The following is a 27,829-nucleotide window of genomic DNA, read 5'->3' on the forward strand; positions in this document are numbered from 1 at the left end:
CCAGGCATCCAATCAAAGAGGCATCTCTGAGGAGTGCTCAATGCTGAGGCGAAGTCAGTGGAAACAGGAACTAAGTAAGGAGAGCAAACAGTCTCCTGCACTGTGAGTTTGTGACAGATCACTGAAGCCTTTCATGGGTACCTGCATTAGGGAGCTCTCCAATGAACACTTCAGGCCACACTAATAGTAGGTTAGGTTCAGTATCATCGACTCATCAACATCATTCAAACTTCTCCAGCAAGAAAAAGCAATATTTAATACAGCACAAATAGCATCTTAATTGCAAGCAAATAGTGAACTATACAAAAATCATACAGAATCCTAATCCGATATAAAGCATTCTTCCAAATGAAGTATTATTTTGAAGTCTTCGTCTCTGAAGGATTTTCACCAGTGTCAAGTGTCTTCAGCAATCGAAAAAGGCCAGCTGCTTCTCTTATCCGGCTGAATTCAATACAAAAGGCTTGCACTTCTATAAATAAGTCCTGTACATTAATTATTTTGTTCCGAATCAAGGATTGTAGAAAGACGCACACAAGTCGTACTAGCCGGTTCTGAAACATAGACGACACATGGGTTATATCTAATGTTAGTTCTACTCAAAGTAGGCTCACTGAAATGACAGTGGTACCTCTGGTTGCGAACAGGATCCATTCCGGAGGCCTGTTCGCAACATGAATAGAACGCAACCTGCAGCAGCGTGTCTGCGCACAAGCGGGCTGCGATTCGCTGCTTCTGCACATGACGTCATTTTGCACGCATGTGCGAGCGGCGAAACCCAGAAGTAACCCGTTCTGGTACTTCCAGGTTGCCGTGGGACGCAACCTGGAAATGTATCATGAAGCAAATGTAACATGAGGTATGACTGTAATGGAGACGACAAACTTGTGCTAACACTATATATTGACTGTTGACCCAACAAAGCAGCAGCTCACAAACTAGCTTCAGGGAAATAAAATCTCTTTTAAGAAGATCAAATCTGTTCACTTTATAAGCTAGTTAAAATTTACAGGCCTCACTTTTTAAATTCTGCAATAAATAGCCTGTTTAAAAATCCCCCAGCCCAGGTGTCAATTTCAATCATCCAATGGTTTTCTTATTACTAAAAGCCACAATTCAGAAACACAGATTGAATTAGAGTATTTCATTTTAATTTCTTGGAAAATAACCCTAAAAAATAGATTGTGCTTTCCTCCTCCTCCTCTTCTTTTGGTTCCTTTTATATACCTTTGATAAGTGTGGGGGACCTTTTGGCCTTCCAGGTGTTGCTCATCCTTGGATCCTGGCCAAGGTGGCTGGAGGCGATGCAAACGAGTCCAGCAATATCTGGAAGGCCATAGATTAGCCACCCCTACTTTAAAAGTATGGAATAGTAAGAACAGTAAGACACCAAAATACTGTGCTCCATGAGCAAGGCAAATATTTCAAATTCCCAGGTACAAATTATGTACAGGGTTTCATAAGGATATTCATCCCCCGCTCCAAGCCTGGGTGAACCAGTCCCAGAATTTCAATAGTTTCTCATTTTGAAATGCTTCCAAAAACCTACCTGCATATACTTGTCCTTAATTTGCTCACAAGTAGAAATACAGTTGGAGATATAAAGGTGAATAAATTCTGGAGGAAGATCAACTGCTGTGGTAAGACTGTTGGAAACGGAAAATAGTTGATTAACTATGAGTAGATCACCCATCAATTCTATGCTGGGGGGTGGGAGTTGATCTCATACCTCCTTAGCAACTACAATTTAGTTACAATGAATTTTCGCAAATGTTCACACAGCCTCCTACATTTATGGTGTGATATTAACATGAGGAGTGTGAAAAGGAAATATACAACTGCAGGTGTGAAAAGATCAGGAAGAGAATTTATTCTTTCAAAATGTAGGGCTGATGCTTCCTTTGGGCTACTTTGTGCACAGGTCAGCTTTAAACTTCAACCCACCCCCAATCTTATGGTTTATTTTTGAATGGTACATTATGATTATTCATTTCATTCATATCCCTCTTCTACAGTTGCATATATTCTGAGCTGATCTCTCTGCCTGAGTCTTTAGAATGAAGTCAGTGGGAGGGAAAAAATGAGCCGATTTTGAATTAATGGATTTGTCACTTGCCGTGCTACACATTTATAAAACCTTTTATCCTTGTTTGTTTTAAGAAATGCCCATGGTAGCTAACAATGCATCACTAAAGCACATTAAAATAGTACATTGTACTGAAGTTGGGAAGGAATTATTGTTTAAGAGATTATTACTAAGAACTAGTCAATCACAACTAATGGGATAACGACCCTCTTTCACTGTGAATGGTTACACATTTGCTGAACATGAAGTGGCTGTACATGTTTACTTTCCCACTACACCACCCCAATTTAAAACGCCATCTGTCCCTTCATAGGAATGGACACAGAGGCTCGATAACATTTACAAACAGCTAGCTGTTTGGTTTCTACCATCCTGAAAGTGCATAGATGGGTATCTTCCTCTGAGCTTGCACTGGCTCTTTCCAATGACTGTGGCTGTCAAAGAAGACAAAAAGGAAGAAGAATCCAAGGATATGGAATAATCCTAAAGCTTCTCCCCACTGAACTATCCACAGGTCCACTGTCATGACATTCTCTCCAATTTCATGAGCTTAATTAAAAACTAGCAAAATTAGGACAGGAATGGGAAGGGGGCTCATGTATATGGAGAGCCCAAATGCTGTAGGGATTCCTGTTTATGTGCACACATGCAATTCATCCACATGCTCTGTACATAGGACACAATATACCTCCCTGCCCCTATGTAGTCCAAATCCTTTGGACCAATCCGGCAATTCTGTTTCTGATTGTATCTCATGTACTTTGTCCGCAGAACTGAGTGCAAAACACTGAACTACACCAACATTCAGATACAGGCACCCAGGATACTGTTCCTTGATGGGACCAAACTGGCTGCATGGATACTAGAAATCAAGCTCGTTTAAAAATGCCAACAAAGCAATCTAAAGTAGACAAATAGTTACCGATTGACAACTTCCATTGAATGCAGAGACATGTCCATGTTGACCAAGACTGAAAAATACTCTGTTATCTGACTTGACTGCATAAGTTTAAGCAGCATTTCTATAGCAACCAAAGGATTATTTTCCACTAAATCAGGCAATTTGGCAGGAGTGAGGCCAATGTGGTAAACAAGCTTGGGGTCTTTCTCCAATTCTCCAAGAAGCTGCAGAGAGAAAATAAATAAATGGACACCTTAAGACTTAACAAGGCACAACAAAATATAGGTGACAATACTATATACTACTTTCAAGTTTAAGGATACTTTAAGCTCACATTAGAAAATGCACAGTAATAGAATTGGACTATGTACCACCTGACTACTACACACACCTGCGTTTGCTGTGCTGATGACAAAGGACTTTTGAAAGCCTTGGCCATGATTCGTTTGATTTCCACTCCGGCACTGTTTTTCACACACATTGACTTGTCCCACTGAATGGCATGATCTGGCTCTATCGGGTTCAACCAAGCGAGCTCATCCTCACAAATGTGAAGTGGAGGCGGGGGTCGTATGAACTCTGGACGAAAATGGCCTGGAAAAATAATTTGCATTCATATCATCAATCTGAAAGCACCTGGTACAGAAAGCCTACTAAATATTATGCTCACTTCTCCCTAAGCATTACATTCTGAACACATAATGAAATACACTATGCCATACTGTCAGGCTCCGTGAAACAATCGTGATAGTTCAGATACGATAGTGGTGCAATGTTTGCAGCTGAGAACTTTCCTAAAACCTCCAATTCCAAAACAGGGTAACTGATAAACCACCATAAAAACCTGTGGGCAATCTGTCGCATGCTGATCTGGATGAATTCTACGGCGACACTTAGGGCATGATGAAAAATTACAAATCCATTCAGAAACCTGATAGTATAAACTGGAGTATAAGGCCCCATCGTCACTATTCTTTCAAAGCAGTCTCCTACCATTCTAAACAGTCATGGCTTCCCCCAAAGAATTCTGGTGACTGTAAAGGGGTACTAAGAGTTAGGAGAACCCTATTCCCCTGAAAGAGCAACAGTTCTCAATAGCATTTTGTCAATCAATTCCTCTTCCCAAGGAACTCTGCCTCTGTGAAGGGAACAAGGGTCTCTTAACAACTCTCAGCACCCTCAACAAACTACAGTTCCCATGATTCTTTGGGGGAAGTTGTGACTTCGTTTTACAGAGATGAAACGGCTTTATGTGCAGTGCAGATGAGTCCTATGTATATTCTAGTTCTTCGTTCATAGCTAGAATAATGGCAGAATATAGCACAGGACTGAACCATAGTACGGTGGTACCTCGGGTTACATACGCTTCAGGTTACATACACTTCAGGTTACAGACTCCACTAACCCAGAAATAGTACCTCGGGTTAAGAACTTTGCTTCAGGATGAGAACAGAAATTTTGCTCCGGCAGTGCAGCGGAAGCGGGAAGCCCCATTAGCTAAAGTGGTGCTTCAGGTTAAGAACAGTTTCAGGTTAAGAACGGATCTCCAGAACGAATTAAGCACTTAACCCGAGGTACCACTGTACTACTTATTAGAACTAAGGTTACAAACCTAGTTTAGTTTATAGTTAGTGTGGAGAGACTAACCATAAAGTTAAAAGCATCAGACCAATTCAGCTATTCTATCCTATTGGTCATTGCTTTGGAGAAAAGCTTTCATTGCAATCAAGTAGGTTTTTTTTTACAAGTTTTAAAGCTTGCTACAATCAGTACAATCACAAACAGAAATGAAGTGCTGGGATTATAACTAATGTTATAGCTATTTTATGCTGTAAGTGGGTGAAAGATTACAGAAAGTAATGCATACTTTCAATAGGTGGTTTTGGTCCACTCACTAGAGCTTCAGTGATCTGGGAGGCAACGGAGCTGTCAAAACCAGAATTTGAAGAATCTGGGTCAGGGTCACTGAGAATGCTGGGGAAACTCGCTTTACTCTGTGTCGGCAGTTCAGACTGACGTTCTAGAAGGGAAAATGGTTAACACAATGTTCAGTGCATGTGATCTTGAGTAAAACAAACAGAATTGTCAACTGAGCAACACCCCTGGATGAAACCCATACTCAACATGAGTAACCACAAGAATCAGGATTCAGAGGTTTGAACAGACATCATGAACTATAAATCTGATCAGAGGCTGTTTTTACTTTTTTATGCACCCATCTCACAATAAGGTAATATGGCTTACTGTAATTCAAGGGCACTGTTTGGAAGAGTCTGAGAACTTAAGAGTCTAAGATCGAGAACTCACAAAAGCACTTGTGAGATCAACACTGGTTGAGATGAGCTAAGCACAAGTTCTGAGAGAATTATCATTCTTCTCTAGGCATGGAAGAGGCTCTCTCTAATTCTGCAGTGCTTTCCAATTGCTTCCAGAGCTCAGCACAGTATCAAGGAGAGGACCACACAGAAACACAGTATGAGGGCGGAGGCAGGGTTGGTGCTAAGTATGAATCTGTGGTCCCTTGACTGTAATTTTAGGTAACAATTTGTGTGCACAGCTGTGAACCACAAGCCGTATTTTAATATACTTTTCAGAATTAGAAACTGACACAGCAAAGGCTTTTTGTAAAAAAGAGCTCTGGGTGTATTTTATAGTTCTTACTCAGGCTTCCTCAACCTTGTCCCTCCAGATGTTTTTGGCCTACAACTCCCATGATCCCTAGCTAGCAGGATCAGTGGTCAGGGATTCTGGGAATTGTAGTCTCAAAACATCTGGAGGGCCGAGGTTGAGGAAGCCTGTTCTTACTCATGTGCACATACATCAACTTTTTATATCATATTCTAAACAAGTATGTAAAATAATGCCTGAAAATATTTCTAGAAATAGCAAAATATGACCTCAGAAACATCTTCAAGTTAAGAGAGGAAAGCACTACGCGCTATTCAAACTGAAAACAAATTGAGATATTTTAGTGCAGTATTTTCCCCTTGTTTGTCAATTCCAGGAAGTCTCCTTTGATTTGAAAGTGAGGGTGCTGGAAAAAATCTGATTTCAATAGAGGTCACTGATCCTTAATCAACTAAGTCTTCCATCAAATAAACAGTTTGTACTTAACACAGTACATTGCCAGAATACTTTTCCTTTTCCAAAGCAACATATGACACGTAATTGGCAAGAAGCTTAGTGACAAAACTAGCTACAAAAAGCACAAAATGAGAATTTATTTGAAAAATTATCCCAGCAGTGTGAAGAGCAAAATGCAATCAAGATACTGTTAGCTCAACTTCTCTTTGTAAAAGTTAGGAAGTTTGTTTTAACATCAACTGTCCAAGTGAAAATCAAATTTGAATCATTTTTTTCTGTTCCTCTTTGTTTAGCAACATGGAAGTTCCATTCTGATTCCTGCAGAGTGCCTTGCCTATTTCACCTGAGTAGTGTTCTAGGGGGAACAATTAAATCAACTGTTTTCTCTCCTTGTTCTTTCTGGCAATAGCTTTTCTTGCCCACATCTTAGAGGCAGAACTGCCAGAATACACAACCGCTGACCAGAAAGAATCATTGTTCCACCTTTCAGCATGCCAATAATTGCTTCTTAAAAGCCACACACTGACAAATTCAGTGTGACGAATTCATTTTCAAATTCAGCAAAGTACTGTAAACACGTACTATAAAAATACAAACATTAGCTTGCAAGCACAAGAACACAGCCACTTCTACGCACACACTTAGCACAAGAACAAAGGTAGTGCATATGTCATTCATTCTAGAGCAGGATCAGATCTCAGCAAGAACAATAAATTTTTACCTGCCAAAGCCAGCTGAAGGCCGCTGATATCCACAGATTGGCCCATATTTCCTACATCCATTGATGCAATCTGTCTTGGCGTCTTTTTGAAGAGCTCTCTAGGTGGGGCCAACATCAGCTGGGAAAGAAAGAATTTCTCTGGCGGGGTTATAGGAGGCAGAAAACCTGGAAAGGCAACATCATTTCAGGATTTCATGTGCTAAAAATAGTACTTTATACATACTGAAATACAAATATTAACTTGATGTAACAAATGGGTAGAAATATTTTGCACTCTTCTCTAACAACTGGGTTTACGTGAAATGCAAGTGATTTATGTATAAACATACAACCAAAAACAGAAAGTTTTGTTTGGCTGTAAATTAAGCTAGCTAAAACAGCATCTGTTTGTACAGTAACTGAATACTCAGAATTAGAACAGTATTTTTAAAATGAATTTTCCTCATCTCAACTTACATATTCTGAAAGACTTTTAAAATAACCTTTTAGACTGGTACTTTTGCTACATTGTCCTCATATTTTACACATTTCCTTGGTATCAACAAACACATCCTCATATTTTGCAATTACAATTAGGGTCACAAACATTATTCTCCCCAACTTATATATAGGAATTAATACTTTCTTACTCATCTAACCAACTCATGACATGTTTTACAGGTTTTTGTTGTTGTTACTAATAAGAACAGTAACATATTTATTTATATCCCAACCTTTCTTTCATAGGAGCCCAGAGCAGCAGTGATAAAAGTTTTTAAAATTTGTTTTTAAAACAACATTCTCAACTGAGGATCTCAAGGTTACCAGGAACAGTGTCTTTTAGCCATCAAATACCTAAAGTAAACATGAATGTTTTTAAATTTGTCCTGAAAGTCAATGAGCCAGGCGCGCCTCACTTGGGGGAAGGAGAATTAGGTTATCAATGGCTACTAGTTATGACAGCCATGTACCACTTCCACTTTCAGAAGCAGTAAGTCTCTAACCTACTGGAGAGCACGAGCAGAAGTGGATTACTGTGTGCAAATCTTGCATGTGAACTTCCCACAAACATCTGACTAGCAACTGTGGGAACAGAATGCTGGACTAGATGAGTCATTTGTCTAATCCAGCAGAGCTCTTATATTTTTAATAAGAGAATTATGACAGAAGGCACTATTGCCAAAGTCAGGCCCTGGCTTCTTAAACACAATTCAAAGTTCTGGCTTTAATAAACCACTGAAACTGGTTGATTTTCATACATATATAATTCTTGTTTACAAAAAAGGATCTATTATGATCACACAAATATCTACAGTGGTACCTTGGTTCTCAAACGCCATGGTACTCTAACAACTTGGAACCCAAACACTGCAAACCCGGAAGTAAGTGTTCTGGCTTGCGAACATTTTTCGGAAGCCGTACATGTTCCATTTTGAGTGCCACACTTCCGTTTTGAGTGTTACGCTGAGGTCTGTCTGCTTTTGCTATTTATTTTGCGTTTTTGTATTTGCAGCTCTTTTGTTTTTGCTTATGTGGCTGTGTGGAACCTAGTTCGGCTACTGATTGTGTGACTGCAGTACATTGATTATTACTTTCATTTTATGGCTCAATGGCCTCATTAGAAAGTAAAATTCATGTTAAACTGCTGTTTTAGGAGTTTTTTAAAGTCTGGAACGGATTAATCCACTTTGCATTACTTTCTATGGGAAAGCGTGCCTTGGTTTTGGAACACTTTGGTTGTGGAACTGACTTCCGGAACGGATTAAGTTTGAGAACCAAGGTACTACTGTATTTTGTTGCATGTGAATTTAGTGAGACGGCATGACTGGCTATCATTGTCATCATGCGTGAATGCATACACACTTTTCCTTACAAAGCCCTAATATTAAACTAGATAAATATATTTATTTAATCCATTTTTACCCTGCCTTTCAAATATTTTTTTCAAGGTAGCTTACATTAATTACATTTTTTTTAAAGTGTTCCTCGTTTCCAATCTGTGTAAGCATCACAAGTTTTCACCTAAATTTAGATGAGCCTATGCACTGTAACCAGGGAGGGGTCACTTTGCAAGATGGGTACCTATTACCCAATGGGTTCAAGATCACCTAACACAAAAGTGTTAAACCCCTCTAAAACCCTTCCCTACTCACAGCCAGCACGCTAGAAACATGAATGTTTGGTAATATTCCACAAGGGCGTTTTCCCCCAGGGGCTCTGGCCCACTTATATGTGATGATATGTGACTGTCTGAACAGGGAAGTGATGGGTGCTGTTTACTTGAGAATAAACAATGATGATTAGGAAGGCAGTATGACAGCCATTAAATCAGGGCCACCCAAAAAAAGCATGCCACACACATCCAAAGTTACAACAAGAGAGTAAAGCTGCAATCCTATACAGGTACATTCATGGGAGCAAGTCTGATTGAACTCAATGAGACATGCTTCTGAATCAACATGCACAGGACAAGCAGTAACTGAAATGAAAATGATGTGGGTGGAGGGATCACAGGTAAGAAAGGAGTTCAAAAAAACCACCTTAAAATCCTGACATACTTGTGGTGGTGGGGAGGAAAAATGCATCTATTCCTTTTAAGTCTTTGGTGAGGAACCTGTGGGTCTCCAGATGTGGGAGCTCTAAGTATTATTATTAATCACTGGGGCTAAAGCTGCAATCCTATACTGTATAGGTACATTCACGGGCTGCGGGGAGCAAGCCTGATTGAACTCAACGGGACATGCTTTTGAATCAACATGCACAGGACAAGTAGTAACTTAAATGAAAGAAAGGAGTTCAAAAACAACACCGTAAATCCTGACATACTTGTGGTGGATGGGGGAGACGGAAAAATGCATTTATTCCGCTTTAAGCCAGGGGTGAGGAACCTGCGGCCCTCCAGATGTGGGAGCTAGTAGTAGTAATTAGTATTATATGATGATGATGATCACCGGGACTGGAGCCCAGCAGCATCCGGACGGCCACGGGTTTCCCCCAACCCCGATTCAAACGTACAACTAAGGTGTGGGAAAGGAGGCGCTGCTGCTGAGGAGAAACCGCTCTTCTCCCCCCACGGGGAGAATCGTTCGGCCGGCGGTACCTGAGAGCGGAGGCCTCTCGCCGTCGTCGCCGCCGCCTCCGCCACCCCCGGCCGGGCCTGTGGCGGCGCTGGCGGCGGCGGCGGCGCTGCTGGCGGTGGTTCTCTCGGGCGGCGCGGGGTTGAGGAGGTGCGCGAAGATGGCGGCGAAAGGGTTGGCGGCGAGCGGCTCGGTGCGGTACATCTCCCACAGCAGGTAGAGGGCGGTGAGGCGCTGCGGCGGCGTGGGCAGCAAGTCGGGCTGCTGCAGGAGCAGCACCAGCACGGAGCCCACGCGGAAGTGCTCGGCCTTGCCGAAGTAGTGGTGGAAGGCGGTGGAGAGGCCTTCGAAGGTGCCGCCGCCGGCCTCCTCCGACACGATGCTCAGCAGGCTCGACAGCTCCTTCGGGGAAAGGCTCATCTCTCCACGAGGCGGCGGCGGAGGAGAGAACTCCGCCTCGGTGCTGCTGTTATTACTATTGCTATTATAACTACTACTATTGTTACTACTACTACAACCCCCACCGGGTATCGAACCCGCGGCCTCCGTAGCGCAGCCGGGCTGGGGGACTAACGCTGGCCCCACCCGCCGGCATCCAGCTCCGCCCCCTTCCTTCTGTCTGGCCTCGCCTGCGCGCGCTACCTCGCCCGCCTACCTACCTACCAGCTACTCCTCTCATTATTCATTTACCTCCCCCCCCCCCCGTGCGCGCGCATGTTTCCCGCAACGTTCTGCCGCCCACGCTCTATCTAGACATCGCGGCTATCGCTCCGCGCGAGCGGGCTCTACCGTAAAGTCGCTCGCCGCCGGATAGCCGGTCCCGCTTTCCAACATTGTCGCAAAGCTTATATAGAGGGAAGGAGCGATGAAACCCGGGCAACCAAAGGGAGGCGGCGGGGGAGCAGCGGAAGCGAGCGGCGATCTTCCAGAGGTTGGGAACCGAGCTCCGTGGCTCCCCCTCGGCAGAAAGGGATTGGGCTCTTCCGAACCCAGATACTGGAATGAGAAGCGGGATTGGCCGCTCGGAGACCTAAAACTTCAAGGGAGAGGGACGGGATTGGCTGTTTCCTCCTTTGAGGTGGAGCGCTTTGCCGGGTCTGATGAGTAATGTGTTGCTTCGATGTTTGTAGTCTGATTTCCAAGCAGTTTTTTTTTTCAAGAAAGGTAACTGAAGCAACGCAACTTTAATGTACATAGCTGAGGCCTTGAGAGTGTCTTTCCGCGTGAGAAGTGCAGCCGATTCCGATTTCAGTGGGTTATGCAGTGATTCTTGACTCGCAGTACCATCTTGTGCACCTTTACTCCGAAGTAAGGTGCACTGCCGGCTTAAGATGCAGCGAGGTCTTGAGGGATAGCTCAGCTGGTAGAGTATGAGACCCTTAATCTCAGGGTTGTGGGTTTGAGTCCCACTAGATGACCCTGGGGGGTCCCTTCTAACTCTGATCCTTCTCTGTTTCAAATCACATTTGCCCCTGCAGTTGGACGTGTTTCCAAGTTGCCCGCTATCTGTCCACGCTGGTGGGTGGAGAGAGGGTGGAGATTCTGGCTTCATATGGCTTATATTTCAAAGCTGCTTTGGGAGGGAATGCATCAAAACACAGGGTTTAGATGTGGATTGTGACTAGCATCCTATACAGTGGCGTAGTGTGGGGGGTGCAGGGGGAGCCGGCCGCACTGGGCGCAACATCTAGGGCAGTGTTTCCCAACCTTTTTTGGGCAAAGGCACACTTGTTTCATGAAAAAAATCTCGAGGCACACCACCATGCCAGATGGGGAAAGGTCACTTTTTACTTATGTAAAAAAAAATAAAAAAATAGTAACAGCATAGAAGGTAATGGTTAGGCTAGCATCCCTCTTCCAAATATGCTAGGTTTTTATTTGCAGGGACTGTTCTACATGGGAAAGCATTCAGTTGCTCCGAAGTTTGGGGGGCCGCGGGGGTGGGCGCGCGTCCCAGGAGGCGGAGGCCAGCCCGGGCTGGGAGCCGCGCCGCAGCCCGGGGGCGGTAGGCGGACCGCGGCTCCTAGGATGTGGAAAGGGGACGGCGGCGCAGGGGGAGGAGACCCGCACGGCTAGGGCAGCGCGCAGGGGGAGGGGAGCGGGCCGGAGGCGGGCGAGGGGGGCCGCGATCCCGCGCGCCGCGAACATGGCCCCCTTCCCCGCGGGCCCCGCCGAGCCCCCCGGCTGCCCCCAACAGACAACCAGGCCTGCAAGCTTCCTCTTCTGACATCGCCCAGGCCCCCACGCAGCCCCCCACCAGCAAAACGCCCAGGAGTTTGAAGGGACCCGAGGGCCACGCAGCCAAGGGGTCTAACTCTGCAGGGAAAAGCTTCCTGTCTTTCCTCTGCCCCCTCCCCACTGGAAAGGGATGGTGGCTGCAGGCTCTGCCCCCCCCCTTAACATCTGCAAAATGATTAAGGCTGATACATTGTGTTACAGGATTTTATCTAGGTAACTTCCCTGAGCTGTCAAGTTGAAAGGGTACATTCAGGCATAATATTTGCAACATTTAACAACTTTAAATATGTGCCCCCCCTGTAATTTCCATAACAGTTGGAAGGTCAAAAATATAACCTCCTATGACAACTCCTGCAACCCATGAGCTTTCAGACAAAGATCATGCATGGACAAATGTAAAGATCTTTGGAAAGTATTGATCGAAACCACAGTAACAAACGAATCAATGTATCTTCAAGGGAAAGAATAAGTAGATCCATTTGCATATATAGCTCTGTAGGCTTAATTATATTCCATTGCTATTTTGTTATTGCTCGTTTACTCTGCTTCTATTTATTTTTAGTGCGTGTAACCTTTTTATTCCCCCTCCCCCCCCCGCCAATTTAACTCCTTGTAATACTCTCAATAAAATATAAGGAAACAAGAAAGGAGATTCCCACAAAACATTAGGAAGGCCTTTCTGGTGGTGAGAGCAGTCAGACAGGGGAAGGGGCTTTTAGGGAGAGGTCGGGGGGGGGCATCTGCCAGGGATGCTTTAGCTGTGAGTCCTGAATTGCTGGGGGTTGGACTGGATGACCTTTGGGTTCCTTCCACCTCTATGATTCCATGACCTTTAAGTGAAGTCACCTCCATCTTCCTCTCAGAGCAGATGCCCACAAGCCCTGGGCGGGAAGAGCCAGAGAGAGAGAGAGAGAGAGAGAGAGAGAGAGAGGAGGACATTCCTAAGAACCGGCAGCTCAGCTCTCGCCTCCCTCCAGGAACCAGAAAAGCCAGTTTAGGGCTCAGATCTTTCCCACAGGCCTTTCTGAGTTCTTCTCCGGGGACACCCCAGGATGGCCAGAGCGTCACAAGAACCGCACCAGACATTCACCAGACCCCAAATCTTTCCCCCTTCCTGGCCTGAGAGGCTGCAAATTCTACCTGCCTTCCCCCCTCCAGTTGATCAACACACAGAGATGCAGGTGGCCAGGGACCCACCTGTGCACACCTGAGCCTGCAAGGGGCAGCCAAGCCCCCTTCACCGCCTGCCCCCCCCGCCAGCCCCCTCTCCCCTCCTCCCTAGGCGGCAGCTCCGCCATGACCACAAACGGCGGCGGCAGCAGCAGCCGCGCGCGGCCCAGGCTCCCCTCGCCGCCCGCGGGAGCCAAGGCGCGCGACGAGGGAGCCAAGGCGCGCGATAATTTTCTTAAATTATGTCAGCGGCGCCCGGCAGAGCAGCCCTCTCGGCCACGGCAGCCCGGCTCTCCCAGCCCCCGGGGGCCGCCCTCCTCCCTTGCGCACCCGCGGCGCCCCCAGGAGAGGCGGCGGCGGCGGCAGCTGCTGCGCGCGGCCCGGGCTCCCCTCGCCGGCCGCGGGAGCCAAGGCGCGCGACGAGGGAGCCAAGGCGCGCGATAATTTTTTTAATTATTGGGGGGCAGAGCCCCCCCAATAAAATTTTTGAGGGGGCTCAGGCCCCCTCAGGCCCCATGGTGTCGGCGCCTATGCGCCCGCCCCGTCGCCGCAGGCTCCTCCCGGCCGAGAGCCAGAGGACGGCGGCGGAGCAGGAGGAGGAGGATCGGGTTTGGCGACAGCTGCTGCGTCCTCTCCAAGCGCGGGGCTGGCCTCCGCCGCGCCCGATCCTCCGCAGTCGCCGCGCTTCTCGGCGGAGCAGGTCTCGTGCGTGTGCGAGGCGCTGCTGCAGGCGGGCGACCCCGGCCGGCTGGGCCGCTTCCTGGGCTCGCTGCCGCCTGATGCCGAGGCGCCGTGCCTGGAGGCGCAGGCAGGCGAGAGCCTGGCCAAGGCGCGCGCGCTGCTGGCCTTCCAGCGTGGCGACTTCGCCGAGCTCTACCGCCTGGTGCAGAGCCGGCGATGGGATGTGGGAGGGAGCTCGCTCGCCGCCCCGCGTGTGCCGCCCGACTCGCCCGCCTCCCTCCCACAGCACACCAGGCAACCTCTCGCGGCACACTAGTGTGCCGCGGAACACCGGTTGGGAAACACTGATCTAGGGGTTAGGGTTAGGGGGCGCAAATCCATGGGTTAGAGGGCACAAATCCACGGGTTAGGGGGTGCAAATTACTTGCCTTGCCCCGGGTGCTGACAACCCACGCTATGCCACTGATCCTATATAGAGGGCTTCACAAAGCAGCTGAGGGAGTGCACAGGATATAGAAGACAGGAGTGTGTACACAAGCCGGCCCACCCTTGAGGCGAGGTGAAACAGACATCCACTAATTTCATGGGATGTGCAGCCCCTGTGTGTACAACCTAAGTTCAACAGGTCTTACCCCCCAGGTGAGTTTGCTAGAATTTGAGCCTCTCAGTTAATCTTATAGTCAAATTTTGGTTTTTGAATGTCTTGGCTGCCGAAGGTTTCAGAAGCTGAATGCTGAAAACCTGGAAGTGAATGCTTCTGTTTTCGAATGCACTTCGGAAGTCGAACGGCTTCCGAAGCATGTTTTTCTATTCCCCCCCTTGACTTTGCTAACAGCCCTTTGATCCTCGGTTTTTTAACGTTTTGGAAGTCAACCAGACTTCCAGAACGGATTACATTTGAAAACAGGTTCTACTGTAATGCATACTTCAAAGTAAGTCTCTTCCAAGTTCCAGTGGCTTACTCCGGGGTAAATAGTTATAGGATTGCAGCATCAGTTTTGCAGCATGATTATTTTTGAGTAAACATGGTTTAGGATCAGGCTGTGGTGGTAGCTTCCATGCATGTCAAATCGGAATATGTCACCTACATCTGTCCTCAGTTTAAACCAATTTGTTTGTTTTTTATTCTGCATTAAACCACATACAAATAGTTCAATAACAGTTCAGATGGGCCTAAGTCAGAGGTTTTCAACCTTTTTGAGTCCATGGCTCCCTTGATCAACTACATTCTTTCTGTGGCACCCCTGTGGGGCTCAGGAGCCCAGTTATGTCACCCCTTGCCTGCAGAGCTGGCAGTCCCTCACCCTTTTTTCAAACACCCTCCCTTGTGGAGTGTTCCCTCAGCCTCCTATCCTCTCTCCTTGGGAGTCCTCTGGGCAGCCTCTTTGCCACCCACTACCCCAAAGAGAGATGCCTCCTCACACTGCCTCACAGAGGCCTGGGAAGCACCCCCTGGCCAGCCTCAGAGGCACCATTTGCCTGGGGACTTTGTAGCCAGGGCTGCCGCAACAAACAGCTGTGCAAGCCTCTGGGAGGCAGAGATGCAAGAGGGCATCAGAGGAGGGAGGGAAGGAAAGAGGGGCAGAGGCCAGTGTTGCCCGCAGCACCCCTGACTATCATTCAAGACACCCCAGGGTGCCACGGCACCCTGTTTGAAAATCACTGGCCTAAGTTAATCATAAACCATTAAGTTCAATGGATCTACTTTGAGTAAGACTAACATTGGAAACATGCCATATTTCCACAGTCAGTTCTTTGGTGTTTTTGAAGTGTGATGTAGTTTTAGTGTATATATGCTTTTTCCATCTTAACTTAATGCTGAAAGCCATTACACATATTTGTACGATATATTGCAGTGGTATAATGCATGTAATAGAAAACTATTGATTTTCTTCAACGGCCCGGCTATTTGAACACTGCAGTGAGTGTTCATATTTAAAACAGAGCGGAAAGTTAGTAGAACAAAGTATTTTTACTTGTGGGAAGGGGACTAATTTAAGTGAGCCATTAAAGAGGATGTGTTTTGGTATCTTCATTATACCGACATTGACTGTTATTTCTGAGCAGTGAGCAGCCCCTTATAAAAAGCCAATGAAGAAACAGTGGCATGAAGAGTGTGGCAATGGCAAGTGTGGGAGGGGCTGAGTAGCCTTCCTGCCTACTGTTACTTCTCCCAATAAGTGCCCCTCTGTGTCCCCATTATGTCACCAAATATGGGTTTAGGAGGACATGTTGGCCCAAATTATATCTAGCTCTTTCCTCTGTATCAAGTGACCATTCTCAGGTACTGAATGAGTCCTCCTAATAAACAGAAGTCACATTTAGTAGTCCTTACATAAGGGACGTGGGTGGCGCTGTGGTCTAAACCACAGAGCCTAGGGCTTGCCAGTCAGAAGATTGGCAGTTCGAATCCCCGTGATGGGGTGAGCTCCTGTTATTCAGTCCCAGCTTCTGCCCACCTAGCAGTTCAAAAGCATGCCAGTGCAAGTAGATAAATAAGTACTGCTCTGGCAGGAAGATAAACGGCCTTTCCATGGGCTGCTTTGGTTTCGCCAGAAGCGGCTTAGTCATGGTGGCCACATGACCCAGAAGCTGTCTGCAGACAAATGCCAGCTCCCTCGGCCTATAGAGTGAGATGAGCGCCGCAACCCCATAGTCATCTGCAACTAGACCTAACGGTCAGGGGTACCTTTACCTTTACTTTTTTACATTTAAAAAGTCAAAATGTAGAAGTGTGATAAGCAAGCAAAGCTAAGAGCTATGTAGATAGCTAATGGTAGATATGGGACCAATTGTAGGCTGATGACTTGAGGAAAGATAATGTTGGAAGGCATGTATACAGTGGTTACTGCATTTGGATAAAGCCCCCTCCTGGCCTCTTCCTCCTCCCATCTAGCCAGGACAAGGAGGTAGTAAAAAGCTTTTGCTAACTGCTGTTAGTCATTCTGTCTGAATCAATAAACTGCCTAACATTAACTATGGTTAGTTTAAAACAAGCCAACCTAAGTGGCTTATTTTTTTATATTTATACTTGCAGTACAGTTTTTTTCCTAACATATAGCTCAGAATAAGAGGAAAGAAGGGAAGTAGAAGGGAACGGGTTGGTATTAGAAAAAAATGCAGATTAATAATTGTTGGTAACAACTATATAAAAAAATAAGAGTGCTTTACAAAAGTCTACTAAAATACTGTCTAAGCATTAATATCATTATCTGCCATCCAAATGCCCCCCTTGGAGTCTGGAATCTGTTGTCTGTTAAAAAATGCATGTCCAAATGCGGAAAGTACATTAATGTCCTCTGTCCATTGTACAATTGCAGGTGGAGATTTATCTTTCCAGTGCTGAAGAATGCATCTTTCTGTTGCCACAAAAGCCCTTGGGACCTATTTATGTTGTCCATCTGAAAGTTCCCACAGTGCTGGGATGTAATTCAAAACTGAATATATATCAGTGAATTTCAAAGAAGATTCTAAAACTAGATTAATATGTATAATGATCTCAGTCCGGAAGGAAGTCACCATGGAACACCATGGAACAATAATAATGCCTTTGGTGCAGTGTGACAACACCAGGATCAACAGTCAGAGAGGGTTATCCACTTGGAAATGCTTTTTTTATTATTAATTTAAACTGCAAATCTAAGGAAACACAACATACTGAGGCAAGGACATCTTTTCATTGGCACTTGTGAAGAAATCCTATTTTAATTGTGTTTTAATGGATATTGTGTAATATATTCTGCCATTTGTATTGTAATGCGTTTGATGGGGGAATCCTCCGGTTATGTGGAAGTTGGTTTAACTGTCACTGGGAGATCTCAACTGACAGCAAGGAGGAAATAGAACTCTCAGTATGCAAAAGAAGAATAGAAGACTTGCATATTCAGATTGGTTATTGCAGATTTAGAATTCTTAGCTAATCGGTGCAGTTGACTGGTAGTAATATATATATGGCTATGTGGTGGTCAGCAGGAGGGTTAGTTGGTTAGTCCATGCTGATTGGTGCTTGGTGTTCAACCAGAAGATGAAGACAGCAGTGAAAGAAGATTGCAGAAGAAAAAAGAACATCTGAAAGGAAGACAGAGTGTATTGGTGACTGATGACTTGCCTGGGGTAGCTGAATCACTTGGATCAGACTGAAGAGATGAGAAGAGCACCTGTCTACGCCACTGAGAGAGAAGGGAGGGACACTATGGAGTGCTAGGCTATAGTGTCTGTAGGAGAACCAGAGGAAGATTCCAGGACAGGCAGCAGAAACAGACCTACACTTTACTAGGGGCTGAATCATGGGAATTCAACAAAAGCCCTCAATTATAGTCAGCTGGTGAGGCTTCACTGAAGTGGACCAGTGGGAGTCTGGAAAAAGTGTTTGAATAAAGTGTTTTAATATAGTTACTAATGGGTAACTACGTATAGTGTGGTTACTAATAGGGTGACTACACTTGCTGTGTAGGTGATGTGCAGAAACTAATGTATAGGGAGGACTTGGTTTTGGTTGAATCCTCTACAGGAAAGATATACTGGTTGCAAGAAAGGAAGGAAATGCAAACGAGATTCCAAGGATTAGAAAATGAGACTGAAGGAAGAAATAAAGTGCACTAAAAGAGAGCAGGTGCCCAGTGAGTGATTCCTATAGCTTGGTGTTCAAGCAACTTACTTGTCAAAACTCTGACTTCACTGAAGTCTGGCTAAAAATACTGACATGCAGGAGCTGGCTCATCTCACAGAACTGGTTGCCTGCACATTTTGCTTTTTAACTTTTCTTCCAGGATGACTACATACTTACCTTGTTTTTAAATGGAAGGTCAGAGTCTGGGTGCCCTTGCAGTAAAGGACCCTGGTGCAATTACTCCAATTGCACCATTATAATCCACCCATGGGTACAACATTATCTGCATATTTTTCTTATGTTTGTAAAAAAAGGAACTAAAAGTGTGTATGTATCTTAATGAATGATGGAAATTTAGGGAAGGAATGTGGAGTTTCTCTGCATCTCTTGGTTATGGGCATTTTCCTTTTGGTGATATTGTCATTGGCCAATAATATTAAAGAAAACCAATGGATAAAGTTACTGAGACACACAATGCATCTGGCAAGATAACAGAATATGTTTACAGTATTCCATGTTTCTGCCCTCTGCAGCTACTTTCTACTGTTGCACTTTTGAAATCCCCAGGTGGCATGTTAGAAATGTAATAGGAAATGTCTTGGTGTAGCAGGATTGCAGGACAAGGCATACATTTTCCATATTGCTGTGGACAGTAATAACATTGATACAAACCAGATGAATTCTGACATTGTTCAGATTTTGAGCACGGCCTTGAAATTTGATGTGTGCTCTTATTATGTAAGTGCTGTTTAGAGACTGTTTGCTGCACAGCTGCCAAATAGTCATAATGGGATATAATGTAAAGAAAATGTGTTATTGTGAGGATTCATGAGCACTAAAAAATTGTATATGCCTACTTTTTTCCATCATGCTAAAAAAGAGAGAAGGGAAATCAGCTATATTTTAGTGCAAGAATTATGAAGCAAGAGTATTGTAGATTAGAACATTCCCATAGAGCTGCATGAGAAGATATATAATATCTTGAGCAGGGTAATATTGTACCTATTTAATGTCTGAGGCAGTTCCTCAGAGTTCCTCAAAATTAAAGTTCCTTTTTAATTTCAAAATCCTGTTGAGTGATCTTAGCCAAATAAGCAACATTTTGGCAGGATAATGGTCTCACAGAAATAATACATGGCCTTAGGAGAAAAATAAGTCAACTAAAACCACTGATGTTATGAAACCGTTCAGTTTGCTTCCCACTTGCGTTAAGATTCAGAGAGCAATAATTTTTCAGCCTGATCCTACAATGGCCCCCACTTTGACTGAGACTCATCACTATTATATGTGGCACCAGCTTAGTAGCATAACACAAATACAGCAACAGCCACTTATAAATCCTCTTCAAGCATTCACACAAGTTAAATAAACAAGTGAGAGGAGGCATGTGGATTAATGTTCTAGCGCCACCCCTGGACACCCTCCACAAGTTGGAGGGCGAACTTCTGAACTGGAGTGGCTTTTGCTCATGGAGATTCCTTGCACATTGCTTCCATGAGGAGAGGCTACCTACTTCAAAAGTTCAGTCTCCAAGTCATGGAGGGCGACAGGTGGTGGTGGTGGTGAAACTACTGTAGTGTGCTGAAATCCATTACCCCTCTTTTATGTTTACACAGGAAAATAACACTAGAGGGAAGGATAACAGGACTTTGGCTTCTGCTTGTTCTGTTACTATGGATACCTTTTAGATGTGCAGCCTAAGGCTTGCTCCTTGCTCCTTTTGTTAATTACAGTAGCTGCCAGAATCAGAGTGACTGGTTGGGTTACAAAGAGAATGCTTCTTTGAAAGAAGGTGCAGTAATCAATCTGTTCAGATGATGCCCTTCTGTCTGTGGCACAGTCCATCTCGCAGTAGCCCTCCATGGTAAAGGCCTATTTTGTGGTGGCACTCAGTTTGTGGAATAAACTCCTCTCTACAATAAAAGCCAGTTGTGATGCATTTTTGGTGCTTTCTTAAATACAGCTGTTTGCCCAAGCATTTGATGATCATTACCAACCTAGCCTCTTGTGATGTTTCTGGCAGTTGCTTGTTGTATTTATTGCTTAATGTGCTTAATTGAGTTTGTTCAATATTGTTGTAAGCCGCAATCGAATGTTTAATGAACGGCAGAATAGAAAAGTCTAGATGATGACTATGAGACTTGCTACCTTAAAGGAAGGTATGTATGGGAAGAGCTTTTGATAAATTAGCCTTCTTTAGATCTTGGAGTTCTGGATTGTTACCATGTCATTTCATGTGGTTTCGGGGTAAGTGTGTGGTGGTCCAGTGCCAGGTATTTTTGGATAATACTGACTATATCCATTTCCAACTCAGTTTTAGGACGGAGGCAACCTTGGTTGCTCTAGGGTATGGGGCAAATGTCAGCCTCTTCTGGCTTGTGGGCGCATTGCAGGGGGTTGGACAAATGATCCTTGGGGTCTCTTCCAACTCCAGAACTCTCTGTGCAAACCTGAGAAATACAGTAAGTCAAACCACAGACACACTACAACCAAGCAGACACCACATCCAATTTTAATGGTTGCAATAGAATGCTTCTTTCAAACTAGATTTCAGCTGGGGAAGGGGACCCTGTGAGTGCCAGGGAAGTATTCTGTAGGCAAAATAGTGCAACACACCCTGCACTGGCAACCCTTGTCCTGGGTAGTTTTGCTTGACTTCTCAACAGCTTTCAAAATGATCAACTATGAAGCTCTTCTGAACCACCTGGATGAGATAGGATGGGGGCATATTGCTTTGTGGCGATTCTGGTTCTTCCTAAGGAGCAAATCTCATAAAGAGGTCCTGATGGATTGATGGTCCTGAGCCCCATGGACATTGGACATGTTTCACACCATGCAGTTCTTCCCTTTCCCATGGTTGTGATGGATCATCACGTTTCTCTTTTCATGAGTGTAGTAGATATAATGTGCATCTTTGCATATTAAAGTAAAACCATACCGGAGCCTCCCTCTAGCTATTTGGGAATGTTAGAAAACGGAAGAGAGCCATTTAAAACGTCAAATAAACATTCCGGTTGGCAGAAAGCTTTACATTCACAAAAGGTGCGTTTAAAGTAACTTCTCAAAATTCCCTCGACGGATTTGTCGTCTCAGCATTCTCGCAGAAGTCCCAATCCCACGGGCTCTTTTCCAAAAAAAAGAAAGAAAGAAAGAGGTGTGCCAAGGTTTGAAAGCCACCTACCCTCTTCTCTCTCTGCCTTGGAAGCAGTGCCCTAGTTACACGCACGCCCAACATAACCCACCCAGTAACCGCGCGTTCTGCACGTGCTCTTGCCCCGTGGGCGCTTCAACCTCCACGCCTCTGGGATTTAAGGAGGCAATTAGTCCTATACGCCAGGAAAACGTCCCCGCCATCGGCGGCGGCGTTGCCGCCTCTTTCCCTCAGCTACTGCAGGGCGGGCCTGCTCTAGGTCGGCCGGGACGAAGAAGCCAAGGCCGGGCGGTGTGTGGAAACGAGGCAGGGGATTTCCTCTTTCGGCTCCTCCCGCTCCCATTTCCCCCACCCGTCCTGGAAAGGCCAGGCCAGGTTTCTTCTCCCTCTCTCGTTTCTGAGGAGAAACTCCTCTGAGGCGGCAGGAGGAGGACGAGGGCGCCCTGCGCTTCAGGCAACCGCAACCGCAGCAGCAGCAGCAGCCGCTCCCCCGGGAGGAGGAGCAGGCTCTCGGGCCCAGCGGCGAGCTCCTCCCCGCGGGGCGGGCGTTGGCGGAGGGCGCCCCCTTCGCCTTGCCGCCGGCGACGGCGAGTGGACGGGCGGCGGGGTCCGGCGGCGGCGGAGCGGGCGATGTGACCCCTGGCGGCGGAGGGGCTTGGCCGGCGTCAAGATGTGGCTGAAGCCCGAGGAGGTGCTGCTGAAAAACGCCCTGAAGCTGTGGGTCACGCAGAAGAGCAGCGGCTACTTCGTGCTGCAGCGGCGGCGGGGCCACGGAGGCGGCGGAGGGCGCTTCACCGGTAAACGGCGGGAGAGGGGCTTGGCCGGGGCTGGAAGCGGGCCGCCACCCCCGCCGGGAAAGCTCGTCTACAGGTCGGCAGGCGTGGAAGTGCGAGCCGCCCTTTGCCTTCCCAACCCCTCCGGGGGGAAAGGAGTGGGTCTGTCGTGGCCGCGATATTATTATTAGCCTCCAGGAGGATCCCTCTCCAGGCGTCCCCGAAAGTGGGGACTCTCTCTCTCTCTCTTTGTTGCTTTTCTTTTATACTTCTGTCGTCTTTTGACTCCTTGGTCGGGACTGAGGAAGAGGAGGAAGTAACTCCCATAGTGTGAGGGGCACCCCCTGCCTTGATGGACTGGGTGGAGGGGCTTTTGCTGCTGCCCTGCACCCTGGGGTGGGGGAAAGGAGATGGACGGGGGGGGGGGGAGAAACCAGGCTCTTTGTTCAGGGACAACCTGAATTCTTACCTCTGCCCCCCCTCCCCGGTTGTGCATTGCAAATAGTCACTTTTCCCCACACCTTATAGTTGGAAAAAGTCACTGTGGAGTAGAGGAAGGAGCTGTAACCTGCGTGCAGATAGAAGCTCCCCTTGCCCATATTTTGTGGTTTTATTGCTAAGTCTCTTGGCGTAAGATAAAAGGTTTCTGTCCTCTGAACAACTCCATTGTTTTCAGAGTGGGATTCAACTCGAGTTTTTTGTTCAGGTGCCTGCAGCAGCTGTTGCTAATGGGGGAGAAAGGAGGAAATCCGATAGAGAGGGAAAACGTGGAAGAGCTTAGCCTGAGCCCATGAGATGCGGGATTTTACCAGTTTGCCAAGATAAGATATGTAGAATAAGAAGGCAATGGAAGGCTATATTTAAGACGGACTGCGGCTTGAAACAAAAATACATGACATTTTGAAAAGAGCTCTGCATTTAGGACTCTCCATATGGAACAGCATGGGCAGGGCTGTATATATTGTGTATAAGGTTTTAAAGCAGTGCTTCATTTGGTACTTAGAACGCAATGATGCCCATAAATAAGCTAATAAGCATTGTTTTATTTGAGCTAATTTAATGGTGGCATAATAGAAAAGGCGAATACTGTAGTAAAAACAAAATATGAAGGACATTTTTCCATACGGAACAGATTATTTGGGAAAAGGAGAAGAGGACTTGTAAGTTGGAGAGTGAAATGAGTGCCCCAAAAGTATTAATTATTGCTTAGAATAAGCACCTTGAGTGTGTAAATCAGGGATGGGGAAGCCGTGACCCTCTAGACTCAACTAGACATTGTGGGTCTACAGCTCCTGTCATACCTGACCTAGGAAGAGTTGCCTAGGGCTTGATGAGAGTTGCAAGTCCAACAGAATTTGGAGGGCCACAGGTGTTGATAAACAGTAAGGCTGCAGTCCTGTCCTTTTGCAAGTGAATAGTAAGTTCCCTTTATCCCAATGGAACTTACTTCTGAGCAGACAAACATTGGATTGCACTGTAAGACACTCATAAAACTTCTGGTGAATTAATTCAGGAGTACATTTCTGCTGTACAACTCTGCTGGCATGTTTAATTATGTTGACATTTCTGTTAATATATTGGTGCTTTGGAAGATAATGGCCTACTGGCTTTCCTTCTGAAAGTCCCTTTGATTTTCCACTATTGGGTAACCACAGGCACAATTCCAGTACAGGATGCCTGTGTAGCAATCAGGCTAGATAAGTATTTCTAACCTTGAAGTGCCAGTACAACTTTTTCAGGAAACCAAGCTATTACGCTTCTGGGACTTTCTTCACATTTGAGTACAGTGGTACCTCAGTTTACGAACTTAATCTGTTCCGGAAGTCTGTTGTTAAATCGAAACCGTTCTTAAACCAAGGCGCACTTTCTTTAACGAGACCTCCCACCGCCAGTGCCCTTCCACCATTCAGATTCAGTTCTTAGACTGAGGTAAAGTTCACAAACCGGGACACTACTTCGGAGTTTGTAAACCGAATAGTTTATGAACAGGGTTGTTCTTAAACTGAGGTACCACTGTACTTGTAGTAATAAGCAGTGCAGATCGTTTTATTTTTTTTAAGCAACAGTTGTTAATAATAACTTTTATGGCCCAGTGCAGGTCCAGCCTGTAATGCAATTAAATCACACTGAACATGCAGCAGGGTAAGTTAGTGCTTTCAAAATGTGGGAATGCTAGAAGTCCAGTCTGTCCTACAACATCTGGGCCTATAGCTCAGTGGTAGAGTATCTGCTTTGCACGCAGAAAGTTGCAGCTTCGATCCCCAGCATCTCCAGGGTAGAATTGGGGAATGAGCCCTATCTGAACCCCAGAGAGCCGCTGTCAGTCAGACTATTGGTGTCCACTTGGTGGGTCAGGGTGCACTACTGGGTTGCAGTCTGATCTCAGATGGGCTGCAATACAGCACTTCCAGCCTACAGATACATGGTTTTAAAAAAAAGAGAAATGGGCTCCAAATGCATGTTTGGGTTAAAGGTGAGTGCCAGGTCTGAAAATATTGAAGACTACTGGCATAGACTAGTGGTTTCAACACTTTTCCAACTCTACAATTCTAGGATTCTATTATTTTCCTCCCAGAGACCTCTTGAAAATTGCTGATGGTCTCAGTGGACCACTTGATGGTTTTTCTGTCTTTTGCAGCAGTTGTCATGTGCTGCACTAGATGATTTTAAATAGTATTTTTATTGCTGCTTTTATATCTTACATATTGTAATTTATTGCATTGACATTGACATTCCATAGAACTCAAATTGTAATGCGATAAAACACAATATTTAAAAAGAAACAAAATGTAGAAATCAATATGGATATGCTGCAGACCACTGGTGGTCCACGAATCACAGTCTGGGAGGTAGATAATACCAAAATAGATGCACCAGTGGTCTGAGTCAGTCTAGAATGTTGAACAAGATGAAAGCAAGTGCCTTACCTAAGGCCACAAAATAGAATAGAAGATACTGTCTGGGCCCTAAATGCCATTGGCTGTACCTTTGACCTCACTTTGCTGTTCAGACTAACAAAACAACACACTTACAGAAGGCAAGCAGTCAGGCCTGAGAGACAAGCCTCTTAAGCATAAACTGACTACAGAACATAGGGTGGTATTCAACTAATTTTTACTTGGAGTGGATCCATTGAAATTAATGAACCTGACTCAATTAAGTCAATTAATGAAACTTAGTTAATGAATGAAACTTAGTTAAATACTGCCCATAGTTGGGGTCTGAGTACCAAACCCCTAAACATAATGTTCTGTACCCACTCCCAACCCAACATTTACTGCAGTGCCATGCTCTGAATTGCTCCTGGGCCACAATCTGCTCCATCACATACATGAAATTAAGCTACACTGCACACATAATTGAACTGATGGAATTCACTGCCTCAGGGTTTGGTAATGTCCACAACCTAAGAAGGATTTGCAAAATGAATGAGAGATTCTTGGAAAATAAGTCTTATCAACGGTTATTACCTGTGATAGCTAAATGGAATCTCTATCCAAAGGCAGTATACATCTGAATACTAGAGACAATCAAAAGGGAAGTTCCTTTGCCTGCTCTTATTTGTGAGCTTCCAGAGACATCTGGTTGGCCAGATTCCACTCTAAATCTATTTCCTTCCCAGAGCTAAATACTGTATTTCCTTTTCCAACAAATCCTCTCATTACTCTTCCCCCTCCCCTAAAGAAAAGGCCAAAATACCATCCCTACCACCACTATTTTCTCCCACTGGTGTTAGAAGGAGGCAGCCTAGGAGCTCCAGATCTCCTACTCCTTTCCCTTGCTTTTTTATACCATAAAAACCCAACAAGAATAGTGTACATATTAGGATGGTTGGGTGTACTTAAATTGGGGTTGGGGAAGCTTTGGCCCTTTCAGGTGTTTTTGGGCCCAGCTTTCATCAGCATCAGCTGGCTTGGCTAATGTTCAGGGATGATGAGAGTCTCCAATCCGTTACTTAGGCGTGGTCTGAAGTGTGTTGTGCTTAACAGTTTTTATCTTTGACTGACTCGAGCCCTTAATTTTGAGTTGTTAGAATTTAAGCATCAAACCTGGTTTTCCAGAGGCACTCAACATGATGTTTATGTGTTTCATAATAAAAAGTATACGGCACTCTGTGGTTTTGATACCATTATATTGGGTTTACTTGCGGTGTTAGTGATGAAATGAAAAGTAGAAACAAGAGAAACGTAATGTAGAAACAAGAAACAACAGTCTACATTCATTGAAATGGGTAAAGCATTTGTAGAATTTTGAGACACATTTTTGATGAAATGGTGTTTGACATTAGAAGTCTCATAAGGCATGCATGAGTCAGACTTGATGTGGACCTTTTTGACTTGTTGAACTTTACTATTGAACTTTTAACTACCAGTGCTCCCACTATCTCACTTTCAAAGCTATGCCTTTGCTTAACCTGTCTGGGAGGTTTTTACTGGTCTCTGTATTTCACCACGTTCTTTTGCTCTTCCACGGAATATACATAGAATTGGTTGTTTGTTCTCTCTTTTCCATTTGCCCCTTTTAATTGCTGTGTTAAGAGAGATTAATTTTCAGATCTAAAAATAGTCTCTCAGCTGCTAGAGTTAGGCCCCGACCAATGACTGAAGTATCTTAATAACTGACAAACGTTATGACTGTGCCACTGAGCCTAAGGGTGTGAAGTTGAAAAATAAAGTTGCTTTGGTAGATCATACTTTTTGGGGTTTTTATGGAAGCTACTATATGGTTTGCCTTAGGCAGTCCAAGTGGGTTTTAGCTTTGTCTTATCAAATTGCCCTTTTATTCTCCGTTTGTTTTCTGTCCCAAAAAGAAAACTCTCAAAATAAGAGTCAAATGAACAAAACAATGGTAGTGTTCTAGAACAAAAATATTTTCCATCTTTGGCGTTCACTGTGGAAAAGAGTACATAATAATTTAATGGCATTCTTTTTTTATACAGAAGTTTGAGTAATTAGCATCACAATTATGTGTATTTACTCAGAAGTACATCCCACTTGTGCTGCTTAAATCTAAATTTGACTGTGAGGATAAATAGAACAAAAACATTATTTTTAATCATCAGTACTAGAAATCAATAAAAGGTTAACATGAATCCCAGCCATAAATAAATAATGAAAGCCCCTCCACTGTTTTAAATTTTGTTTATGTACTCATTAGTTTTGCAGTCTCAGGGGGGATCTTGTCACCTGATCTCTCCATAAGTTTAAATTCAGAATAACATGGTGATTTAGTAATTCAGCCCAAATCTTTTGATAGTCACACCTACCAAAATACCTTCTACAAAGGTATTAAAGGTCAAAGATCTTTGTCCTTTGCATCTCTCTGTCTCTCTCTCTCTCTGTGTCTGAAGAAGTATCTG

The 27,829-nt window shown here is 44.9% G+C and overlaps 2 protein-coding genes and 1 long non-coding RNA gene across 4 annotated transcripts in view; 2 read left to right on the forward strand and 1 right to left on the reverse strand.

The window, feature by feature from the left end:
* Nucleotides 1-214: 214 nt before the first annotated feature.
* CNOT11 (CCR4-NOT transcription complex subunit 11) lies at nucleotides 215-10,596 on the reverse strand. The gene is given in 8 exon segments (XM_081908879.1): nucleotides 215-554; nucleotides 1,550-1,646; nucleotides 3,009-3,211; nucleotides 3,379-3,581; nucleotides 4,855-5,007; nucleotides 6,793-6,957; nucleotides 9,872-10,421; nucleotides 10,423-10,596. Coding segments are annotated over 8 exon segments (1,590 nt in total). The 5' UTR covers nucleotides 10,444-10,596; the 3' UTR covers nucleotides 215-356.
* Nucleotides 10,597-11,011: 415 nt separating this feature from the next.
* LOC309368648 lies at nucleotides 11,012-18,343 on the forward strand. Its single transcript, XR_014167836.1, has 2 exons — nucleotides 11,012-11,099; nucleotides 17,258-18,343. It is a non-coding gene; the product is annotated as an uncharacterized lncRNA (long non-coding RNA).
* Nucleotides 18,344-22,295: 3,952 nt separating this feature from the next.
* Nucleotides 22,296-27,829, forward strand: part of TBC1D8 (TBC1 domain family member 8) — a 46,601-nt gene continuing 41,067 nt past the window's right edge. Inside the window, exon 1 of one of the 2 annotated variants that reach the window (XM_081908872.1) lies at nucleotides 22,296-22,494. In XM_081908872.1, the coding sequence (XP_081764998.1) occupies nucleotides 22,368-22,494 (127 nt within the window). In that variant the 5' untranslated portion in view covers nucleotides 22,296-22,367. The remainder of the gene's footprint in view (nucleotides 22,495-27,829) is intronic. The other variant, XM_081908873.1, reaches the window with a different exon arrangement.

The sequence above is a fragment of the Podarcis melisellensis genome (genome assembly GCF_964234715.1).
Source record: "Podarcis melisellensis genome assembly, chromosome: 4".
NCBI classification, from domain to species: domain Eukaryota; kingdom Metazoa; phylum Chordata; class Lepidosauria; order Squamata; family Lacertidae; genus Podarcis; species Podarcis melisellensis.